The 12,037-nt window shown below is 36.5% G+C and overlaps 1 protein-coding gene across 3 annotated transcripts in view; it reads right to left on the bottom strand.

The window, feature by feature from the left end:
- Positions 1–622: 622 nt before the first annotated feature.
- LOC149415555 (SLIT-ROBO Rho GTPase-activating protein 1-like) overlaps positions 623–12,037 on the bottom strand; it is a 361,047-nt gene continuing 349,632 nt past the window's right edge. For all 3 annotated transcript variants that reach the window (XM_089642733.1, XM_089642735.1, XM_089642734.1), the window contains 3 exons: positions 4,755–4,900; positions 2,405–2,614; positions 623–1,913 (listed from right to left, as the gene is read on the bottom strand). In XM_089642733.1, coding sequence (XP_089498859.1) covers positions 1,637–1,913; positions 2,405–2,614; positions 4,755–4,900 — 633 coding nt within the window. In that variant the 3' untranslated portion in view covers positions 623–1,636. The remainder of the gene's footprint in view (positions 1,914–2,404; positions 2,615–4,754; positions 4,901–12,037) is intronic.

Genomic DNA, 12,037 nt, shown 5'->3' with positions numbered 1-12,037 from the left:
AAGCTAAGATAACGAATGCACTGCGTCATCGCTTTTCTCATCGGCTTCTGTCCAATTATCATCGTCAAAATCAATCTCAAAACACAACAAAAGAAGAAAAAAAAAACACCAATACCTTACATCTAAACATAATGCAAGATTAATTACTTTCATAAAGTTACAGCTTAACTTTGTGCGATAAACATAACTTACACTAGAATTATTTTCAATACGTAAATAAAATAATACCAAACGGTTTAATTTCTTTAAGTAACCCCTTCACAGGTTATGTTGATCCGATCTTAAGTCTTGCAGTAAAATGGTAAACAGCACGCTTAATATAATTTATGGTAAAATAATTATAATTGTAACAAATAGATTAATGATGTAACACTTTTGAGCATCCAATAAAAAAACATTAATGAAATTATCAATAGTAGAACGAGTAGTAGTTATCATTATTATGTTTTACCTTTACTCTAGAAGCAGTTACATGAGTATTAAATAATGTGTAAGTATCAAATTATATAATAACAAATGAATTATACAAAGCCGTAATAAATTTACTGTTTGTATAAATTCTAGTCAATTTAATTTCGTAATCAAAAAAGTTGAACCAAAATAATTCAAACTTGGAGAATGTTTTTATAAATTATTAAAACTGCAATTAACATTTTAAATTGAAAAAAATTGCAGTAGAGAATAATTTGTGTGCTTAAATCAAGGTTTATTTTTCACACTTATAACTATCATTCAAATCATGGTGAAAAATAATAATGTGTAACTTAATTTTTTTTTGTAGCACGTCAATGAAAATCCAAAAAATGTTAATTTAGAACATTAAATCACATACATTCATTTGGTGTTACAAGTTTAATGCTTACATTAAAAAGCTTACGTTATTTTAAGAAAAAACATACCCTTCATAAGAATTCTCATTTTGATTAATGATACAACTTCCAAATCTTTAATTATTATTACCAATAGCTTCGATCCAAATGAAATTATTGAAATGCAGTCACGTCAATGGATGCAGAATGTTTGTCTATTGTGCAAGATATACAATATTTGTCAAAACAGATATGTGTGGTTTTGCATCTGACACACTCTTAACTATGAGGGAAGATGATTTGATTATCAAATAATTCAACTGTAGGAAGGAAATCAAAACTTTGGTGATGGTATCTTCCAATGGAGTCAAAGCTATAAAACTCTCTTTTTCATTATCAAACTATACAATCTACCCCAGGCACGTTTTGCCACACCTGTACGTGTTTTATTGAAACTTCATGGATCACATTATAATATGCGATATCCACTTACCGGGATAGCCGCTGATGGATCACATATACAACTGTCGCGTGGCAGAAAAATTGTCATTTTACGCATTTACAACTTTGACAGCACTGAGTCATTGTTCCTTACAAGTTAACGTGTATTAAAGATTTCAGATACTACAATAAATGCATTGCATCGTTGATTCTCTACGAATTTTCGAATGTTTGCACAGAATTGGACACGAAATACGAATAAAATCGAAAATAAAATAAAAACATTCGTCCAACTGATAAAATTCAACCGTTCATCTATGCTGAAAGGTCCCGAGCATGGGTTTGGGTTTCAAAAGGGGTTTGGGTTCCCCAGTGGTAATCGCCTGTCAATCCTCCATGGCCTGACCCTGGGAAGATTTCCTGAGCGCCATGGGTTTGGCGGCGATCTGGGGTTTGAGCGAGCCCCCCGTGAGGGTAAGGTCTGCGAACTTGGCGGCCACCCGCTGAGTGTTGCGCGGGGGCACGGGGCTCTTCTGGCACTCGGCGCGGAGGGCAGGGGTGATCAGTTTGCTGGCCTCGGTGCCCATGTCTTTGGGCAGGTCGTCTTTCGGGTTGGAGGATTGGCGTTCGTGATGAACTTCGGAGTCTGCTACTATTACGTCTCTGTAAATATAATTGAAATTTTGGTTTTAATAAAATACATCACAGTGAATTCTGAAACTTAGTATTTAGTATGTCCTGGTGGAGTTTATAAATGCATTATTTTAACAATATCTGTATTGAGATTGAACGTAATTTAGCATAACAACAGTAATGCAATAATGAATTAATAATAATGCCAACCTCATTATATATGCATAAATAAAATGTCAAATATGGGGCTCAAAACGGCAAAGATTCCTTCTTATTTCACACAAATTCACCTATGTGTGTTCTATTGACAGTTCGTAAAATCTCTCACACGGTTTTTTGAGTTAAATCTTTGAACATAGATTCCCTAACTTGAGATGTTCGGATCAGCACAAATAATCAGCCATGTTGGACATAGCGAAGGTCTGTTTAGACGTGGTAAGGCTAAATTACGTTCAACGGTCAATAAGTTTGATTGAAAACAATAACCATAAGCAAATAAAAAGGTACAAGACCATACTAACTTTTCCCCGCTATCCCGATTAACAGTTCTCTTCTTGAGGGTGTGCTGGTTGTGTGCGAACCTCTCTGCGGCTGTGACAGGCGAAGTGCCCCCACCGCCCTCTTCGTCGCCCTCCACCACCACCTCGCCCTCTGCGGGCACAGCGCCCTCCATGCCGTCACCGGGCAGGTCCATCACCAGGTCAGGGGTATGCTTCAATTGGTTGGAGGCCCTGGAAGATAATAGACGTTAGATTTGGGATATTTTACACTGCTTTTAATCATGTTCATTATGTAATTCTCTGCACAACATGAACTTAAAATTACTCGGCCAGAAATATCTCTGTGGTCTACTAGAGTCAACATTATAATATATGAGTGCAAGAATGGTAAATTTTGTGATTTGCATATCATTTTATAAAGTTCGGTGTTCTCTTTCTTTTGAAATAATATTATGTATTTTGATTCAGTTTTTTCTGTAGTTGATCTTAGGTTAAAATATGAAAGGGCAAATAAGAACAGTTCGGAATTTTCAATTGTTCTTTTGAATTAGAAGTTTTACTGGTTTGGTGTATGTACAAAATAAATTAATCTGTGTACAAAATACATATGTACATGGGTCCTATACAGGGTGTCCAGGGATAAAGTGCGCTAACTTCAGGAGGTTAGATTCTATATTATTATAGTTAGATTCTACGTGATGGTAGAAGTAAAAAAGATAAAGAACTTTTATAGAAATTCCAATGATTATTTTCCCATACAAAAATATTATTCCAATGAAGAATATTTATTTTCCCATACAAAAAATTCAACTTTTTAATCCAAAAACTACCTTAACACATAAGAATTTAGAAAAAAGTTATTCTTTTTTACTTCTAAAATCATGAAGAATTACCCCAAGTTAGCGCACCGGACACCCTGTATATGTATTTTACACAAAGACAGTTGACGGTTCACTAAACCAGTCAAACTTTTCAATTTAAAGGGACAGATGAAAATTCGGAACTTTTCTGTTAAGAAATGTCAGGTGTGCACTTTCATACTTTGACCTTAGATCAAACTACAAGATCTTTGTTTTAAGTTATAAAGAAATGTCAGGTGTGCACTTTCATACTTTGACCTTAGATCAAACTACAAGATCTTTGTTTTAAGTTATAAAGAAATGTCAGGTGTGCACTTTCATACTTTGACCTTAGATCAAACTACAAGATCTTTGTTTTAAGTTATAAAGAAATGTCAGGTGTGCACTTTCATACTTTGACCTTAGATCAAACTACAAGATCTTTGTTTTAAGTTATAAAGAAATGTCAGGTGTGCACTTTCATACTTTGACCTTAGATCAAACTACAAGACCTTTGTTTTAAGTTATAAAGAAATGTCAGGTGTACACTTTCATACTTTGACCTAAAATCAAACTACAAGACCTTTGTTTTAAGTTATAAAGAAATGTCAGGTGTACACTTTCATACTTTGACCTAAAATAAAACTACAAGACCTTTGTTTTAAGTTATAAAGAAATGTCAGGTGTACACTTTCATACTTTGACCTAAAATAAAACTACAAGACCTTTGTTTTAAGTTACAAAGATATTTTGTGATTTTTTTTGCTGAGAAATAAAACATGTTTCAAATTTGGCGATAAATACATAGGTCTTTCAGTCATTTCAACAAGAAATATGTAAAGAGCCAACAATACGACATTTTGTAAAACCTACTACAGAAGAATCAGGATATTTTTGGCAGTTATTTTAAAGACTTTAGGTATAATTATAAGATTCATGAAGGAATCAATAAAGAGTCATTAACAACTTAATTGACAGTCTTGCCATCGTTGCCACTAATAAATTTCATGTGCCGACTAGGAATACAAGAAAATATAACAGTATTCTGCAATACATACACAACCAACTATCAGACACACTCACTGACCAATAGGATGCATGATCTGGGCAACAAGTATGGGGGTACTATTGATATATTTATTGAAAACATTTATGGAATGAAGCGTAATCTATACTGGCACTTTGTTGAATCCTACAAATTCGAGTAGCGTTGGTAATGTAGTTTTAGTGATTTCTCTTATATGTAGGTATTGTTCTAGTCTCTATAATATTTTATGTTACTGTTACATGTTTTACTAATATTATTTTATATTCATTAGATTTAATTTTTTTTTGTATAATTTTCAATAGGTAGCTTACTAGATATATTCTGTTTTAAAGTGCGTGTAAAAGCCCGGCTGGGCGTAAAACCTAATAAAATAAAGGTCAATTTCTTAAATTTATTTACTTAAAAGTGATATTGAAATGATGGAATAAATGTAAAATGAATTTTATAAATAAGAGACTATGTAGAGAACATGTAATGTACAAACCTCTGCTGCCACAGTTCCCTGTTGAGTGAGAAGGGCACAACGCTATTTTCCCCGGCGCTGTGTGACTTGGCATGTGCCTTGCCATTGGTCTCAACCATGGACGTTCCATTCATCTCGGCTCCCGCAGGCCTGTTCTCCTCACCCTTCTAGGTAAAACAAACATTCTGTGGTTTAGTGCTCTGGATTCACCATAACTTTAACAACTTTAAATATATTGGTAATTGCATAGCTGAAGTGAGTATAAATATGCACAAGTATTACTTATTTACATGTATGATTTGGGCTGTGAAATTACAGTTTTAAATGCAGAAATCAAACTTGTATGTGCAAGAACTACATTACAAACGGTGTCCGAAAACTCTTAGTACAAGCGAGAACTGGTGACTGTACATTGTATAGTGAAGAACCAAAAAAGTTTTTCCGATCTGAGAAATAAAAAGGTTTAAAAACCTTTTGAAGCCAGGCATTTCAAAATACTATTAAACAGCTGATATTAACTCGAATTTTTCAAATTTGACCTAAAAAATTCAATTTCAAGTTAAACCACAAAATCGACTACAAATATTCTTCTTCTTTCGTATGGTGGGGGGTCAGAGGGGGACATCTAGATCTGCGAGCCATTTTAGGGCCTCAGGCGTCGCCATGTGGACCTCATCAATCCCGCCGGGGAATGAATGGAGCGGGCATTCGTTGACCACATGTTCGGTAGTCTGCACCGCACCACATTCACACATCGCCGACTCTTTAAGGCCCCATCTGTGCATCATGTGGGCACAGCGGCTATGGGAGCACCTTAACCTATTGATGGCGGACCAGGTTTTGCGAGGCAGTGAGAACCCAGGCTGTCTCTCGGTGGGGTCCTGTATGAGATGGGCATTTCCCACGTTGGCCGTTTGCCACTCAAGTTTCCACCTATCTTCTGGGGTGAGAGGTAGTCGGAGGAGCTTCTCTCCTTCCGCCCAGAAGGGCTTTCGGGACTTCAAGCGGCATGCCGGGTGGGAGACGACATCTTCGTGTAGAGGTATTGCGCTTTTTTGCAGCGCCTTCTTGTATTCCCTCAGTGTTGCAATTTCTCGCCTGATGTTTGGCGGGGTTATGTTTGCAAGTACGGGGAGCCAAGGGAGAGGAGTAGATTTTAAAGTCCCGCTGATGGTTCGCATTGTGGCATTAAGCTGAACGTCTACCATGGAAGTGTGGGCGCTTCTAGCCCATACTGGAGCACAGTATTCAGCCGTTGAGAAAACCAGGGCAATGGATGCTGTTCTGAGCGTGTTGGCGTTGCATCCCCAGCTAGTTCCAGCTAGCTTATTAACTAAGTTAAGCCTTGTCCTGGTTTTTTTACCCACTGTTTCCATGTGTTGCCGGTAGTTCAAGCTCCTGTCCAAAGTAACTCCGAGATAGCGGGGGTGGGGGTCATGGTAAATATTTTTTCCATCAAACTGAACACAGAGTTTGGCATCCGCTTGTGAATTGCTAAGATGAAAAGCTGTCGCAACTGTTTTCGACCCATTTGGCTTTAGTCGCCAATTGAGGAAATATTCTTCCAAAGCCTTTAGGTCAGAATTGAGGATATCTTCTGCTGCTTTAAGGGTTTTGGCTTGAGCTGTGACGGCGATGTCATCTGCGTAAGCAAATTTTCTGCCTTCAGTGTGAGGGAGGTCTCGAGTGTAGATGTTAAATAGCGATGGGGTCAGCACTGAGCCCTGGGCAAGGCCATTATTGAGGGGTATTTTTTTGCTTTTTCGCCCTCCTAGAAAAACCCTGAAGGTACGGCCAGTTAGCAGTTGCTCAATGAGTCGTACTGTGTTGCCATCCTCTAAGGTGTCGTACAGTTTAACAAGGAGGCCTTTGTGCCACACCGTGTCGTAGGCCGCAGAGAGATCAATGAACGCTGCCGCAGTCTTCAGCCGTTTCTGGAAACCAGATTCAATGTGTGTTGTCAGTGCTAACACCTGATCGCAGCAGTTACGGCCTGGTCTGAAGCCAGCTTGCTCTTGTGGGACCACTTTCTCCAAAATTGGAGTAAGTCTGCGGAGCACAACTCGCTCAAGAAGTTTGTACATGGTACTTAAAAGTGAAATTGGCCGGTAGCTGTTCGGATCCTCTGCTGGCTTGTTGGGTTTGAGGATCGCAATAACTTTAGACTTTCTCCAGTTTTGAAAATTTCAGTAAATAGTTTTGCGATCCATATTTTTGTACGTGGTCCAGCATGTTTCAGAAAGTCTGGGAGAACTCCATCACATCCAGCTGCTTTCCCAGCTTTTGTTGAAGTGAGGGCGATATCTACATCGTCAGCTGTAACGGCGACCACAGTGTTGGGGTTCACCGGCCATTTTAGCCGCGCCGCCTTCAGAGATTTTTGGACCTGGTGGTTTATGTTAGACCTTGTTGTCGTTTTTGAACTACGGAGTAGTTGCTGAGCAACAGCATTTGGTGACACTTTGGGCATTGTTTTAGTTGGCTGATCTGCAGCTCCAAGTCGCCTTAGTGTTTGCCATGCTTTTCTGCTCGAGTGCTCGAAATTCATTTCCTCCATTAATTCATTCCACCGTTTCATACGCCCGTCGTCCAGAGACTGGAGAAGGTCAGAGGCAGTGTCTGGGTCATTCGTCCTCTCGAATTCGGCTAGAAGCTGTTCACTTTCTGAGCTCCATGTTGGAATATACACTTTTCTGTAGCCTCTAGGTATAAATTTCTTTGCGGCTATAAATAAAAGGTTTGAAAAACGGTCGTAAGAATTCGGCTTTGGTGGTATGTTATCCACAACCCTGTCAACATATTCCGAGAAGTCTCGCCATTCTGCCTTTCTTAGATTCCATCGCGGCAACGGATTGCTGGAAATACACGGAATCTGTACGCCTATGCTTAGCATGACTGGCCTGTGTTGGCTATGTGGGAAACTGTTCAATATAGTTCTCGAAGCCCTCATAGGTTTTCCGTCCGGCGCTGTAGAGACAAAACACAAGTCTGGCGTATATTCACGTCGCCATCGCGCAGAGAAAAATGTTCCCTTTTGCTTAGCATCGTAGATAAGTTGGCAATCCTGTGCTGACGCCCAATCCGTGATCTGCTCTCCAGCTTTATCGGTCGTCGAGTAGCCCCATAGGAAGTGGTGGCTGTTGAAATCTCCCACATACACCGCCGGGTGATTGTATGCAGGAAGAGCTGGTGACTGCCATAGTTCATTGGGAGGTTTGTAGATATTAAATAGAGCGAGTTTTCCAACCTGAATTCCGATCGCGTGATATCCATCAGTGATTTTTCGGGTGATATTCTGCAACTCCGGCTTGATGTAGGTTGCAAGCCCATGTTTTGGGTGTCCCCGCACTGCCGCTAGAAGGTAGCCGGGAATATCCAAGCGTGGTGAGTCGGTTTCTGCGATATGAGTTTCCTGGAGTAGCAAAATATCGATATTTCTGTCAGTGAGTATTTTTAATAAAAAATCCACCTTTGATCGAGAGGTTCCCTCAATATTCAGGGACAATATTTTTAATTGTTCCCCGATATTTTTTGACTCCCCTTGGCCGGGAGACCTATCGGTCTTCGGCCCCTTAAATAGCGGCATAGTTTGTAGTTGGAGGCCCACTTAATTTGGTATCCGCTTCACTCACTGCACTACCTGCACGCGCGGTAACAATAACGAGCCGGTGGCATCGCGAACATCGCGGCGGACACAACCGTTGCGTGCGGTAGTTGGCACACTACTTGACTACAAATATGATGTATATTTACTAGTTTCCCGCTTGTACTACGAGTTTCTGGACACCGTGTATAATACGTTGTATATTATATGTTGCATACAGGGTGTCTAGGGGATAAAGTGTGCTAACTTGAAATTCCTACGTTTTAATGTAGTTTTTAGGCAAGAAAGTTGAATTGTTTGCTTGGGAAAATAAATATTCTTCCATGGAAAAATATTTTTGTTTGAGAAAATAAACATTGGAATTGCAAAAAAGTAATTTATATTTTTTACTTCTACTGTCATGTATGTAGAATTACCTCCCGAAGTTAGTGCACTTTACCCCCGGACACCTTGAATATATAATACACAATCAATCAATACATTAACAATATCAGTGAAGTGCAGTAATTTTGGTAGATATTATTAAAATGCAAAAAATTGATTTCTTTTGGACAGAAAAAGCTGTTCATTTTAAGTTAAATTATCAAAAACTTTATGTTCAGAAAAATGGTGTACTTTAAAAAAAAATCGGGTTACGACCCTGATTCATATTAGCTTTAATTATTGCTATATATTTTTTTGAAATAGCTAAGTATTATTTATATTAATCAGGTTAATTGCAGCATAGAAGCGTTTAAAACATAATCATTAAATACGCAAAAACAGTTGGAAGCTTTAACATAGAAATGATGAGACAATATTCAGAGATGATTAGTGACATAAGATAATAGATTTTCGTAGTTAACAATTTATTAGTACTATAAAAAATATCCAAGTATTATTATTAGTAAGAAGCCTGAACCAGTGTGTATAAACAAAGTGTACAAATCCCAATATGATAAACAGAGAAGAAAGGATACTGAGAAGAAGAAGAAAGTAGAAAGTAGTAGAATAAAGAATAGACATTCATTGTATACAATTTAGATCAAGATCAAGAAGAATTACTACACAAATAAATAATTACAGGTTTTAATGTACAAGGAAATAGGTAAACTAACAACAATTTGGCATGCAAGAATCAAAAGAGTGAAAGTAGAAGAATATGTGTAAATGTAAAGAAACCAGTAGAGAGAACCCTTTTGACTTTTACCCATTAACACTTGTCTTGATCGGTGCCAAAATAAATACCACACTGTGAAAAATTGTGCCTTTACCTTTTGATTGTTGAATTATTTGGATTTTAAAAAAATTGTTCCAATGCCTCAAATTAGTATGAAATTATTATTTATATCCCCGTCTTTCTTGCATGTTTTTTTTTGTTTATTTCCTGTTATTTAAGCTCACACGCCAACCGATGGGCTAAAAAATCATTGAACTCTTTCTTGCCACACATTTCTTGCTCCGTTTGCATGCATTTGATATCCTCTATCGTGCCATGTCTTCTTGCGACGTTCCAAACTTATCTTATCTTCAACCATGAATGAAATCATGAAATAATTCTTCATCCATCCATTCTAATGTCCTAACCATCCAATGCATCACTTTCTTAATCGTCTCACTGCCATACATCAACTTCATTGTCGACTAATTGCAGTTTTATATTAGCAACTACTGGATCCAGTTCTCCAATATTAATTGATCAAAAATTTACAACAAGATCATGCATATTATTGAAGATCCTTTCATGCTGTGATATGCCAGGACTGTCCTTCCATCATCATACAATTAATTAATTGTTATGGTTACTGCATTATTATGTGAACATAAAAATAACAGGAAGCAAGCTTGTATGGAAAATACAACTTTCTCCATTGAGATTAAACTGAATTCATTAGGTTAAGCGTATTAATTCCATCGAATTGTTTAGAAGCAATTCAACCACAAGATCTTTTGGAACATCTTGCGCAGTTGTATGTACAAAGCAATCTGTTAGATCATTAGATAATCAATTAGACTATTATCCGGAGAAAGAGAAGTTCGAATGAGGATGGTAAAGATGTGATGATTTTGGGTTTTAGTGAAGAATTGTTCAGTAATAAGTCGGGGTAACTCTCACCTGATTTCTCCGAGTTACGACAGCTTCAAGGACGGACAACAACGACGCAAAACAAAGCCACAACAACAAAAGCAGGAGCGCCAACGACCAAAGGAGATTCCTAACTAGAGCCTATTAAACTGTGAAGAATTCATTTCATAAAGATGATTCGTTTAAATCGAATTGACCGCATTTGACGGTAATCCAAACTGACTGTTCAAAATTAAAATAATTATTAATTTATATCCACTTTTAACTTATTTGAAGTAAAACTTTGATTTTTTGAAGTGTTTTAATTAACCGTCCTCCGCACTAGCGACTAGATTCTTTTTAATTTAAATGCATTGTAATTAAGTTGAAAACAAGTGTTGTTTCAATAATCTATGGATAATAAGAATGAGGCGCAATACTGAATATTTAACTTGGCTGCTAATGTGGAAGGCCGTTAAAGGATGCAAAGGTTTGATAACCCGTACATTCGCTTTATGCGATACAGAAAAAAACTGCATAAAAAAACAATTTCTAAGAATTGTACTTTACAGATCTATTAAAAAGAAGCAATAAATTAAAACAACATGAGAATGGGTTGAACATCAAAATTATTATTTTTTTTGTTGCACTTTTATGATTATTTAAAAACATGCATTAAAAATAAATAAAACTGAAAATAATTGAATTAAATTAAAGAAGCTCGGCCTACTATTCATAATATATTTTATTAGCAAAATAACTTTCATAAAACAAAAGTATTAACACAAACGGAACATATTTGAGGATATGAAACAAATCACTTCTCACAAATTATTATATTATTTTCATAAAACACTTAAGGTTAAAATTAACAATAAAAAGGATGCGGAAAACACAAATTATGGTCAAAATTGTTACAAACAATTTACTTTTTAACAAAAATGGATGCTACCACACATTTAATGATGAGAATGGATGCCAACACACATTTCATGATAATAATGGATGACAGCACCACACTTCATGAGAAGAATGGATGCCAAAACAAATTTTATAATAAAAATGGATGCCAACACACATTTCGTGATAAGAATGAATGCCAACACACATTTTATAATATAAATAGATGCCAGCATGATAAAAATAGATATCAACACAAAGTTCACCATAAAAAATGGAAGCCAACATACATTACAACAGCAAAAATGGATTACAAACACATTTTATGATAAAAATGGATTGCAATATACATTTGATGATAAAATCGGATATTAACACACATTTTATGATAAAAATGGATATCAACACACATTTTATGGTAAAAATGGATTGCAATATACATTTGATGATAAAAACGGATATTAACACACATTTTATGATAAAAATGGATATCAACACACATTTTATGGTAAAAATGGATTGCAATATACATTTGATGATAAAAACGGATATTAACACACATTTTATGATAAAAATGGATATTAACACACATTTTATGATAAAAATGGATTGCAATATACATTTCATGATAAAAATGGATATAACACACATTTTATGATATAAGTGGATGGCAACAGATATAAGGAATGGTTAATAAAACAAACACAAAATAAATGCAAATGAACACAAAAGGATGAGAAAGATAAGAGAATGTGT

The sequence above is a fragment of the Hesperophylax consimilis genome, chromosome 18, assembly GCF_061612785.1.
Source record: "Hesperophylax consimilis isolate HC1 chromosome 18, BYU_Hcon_1.0, whole genome shotgun sequence".
Taxonomy (NCBI): Eukaryota; Metazoa; Arthropoda; class Insecta; order Trichoptera; family Limnephilidae; genus Hesperophylax; species Hesperophylax consimilis.
The sequence above is the reverse complement of the archived record's forward strand: the minus strand, read 5'-3'. Positions and strand labels throughout refer to the sequence as shown.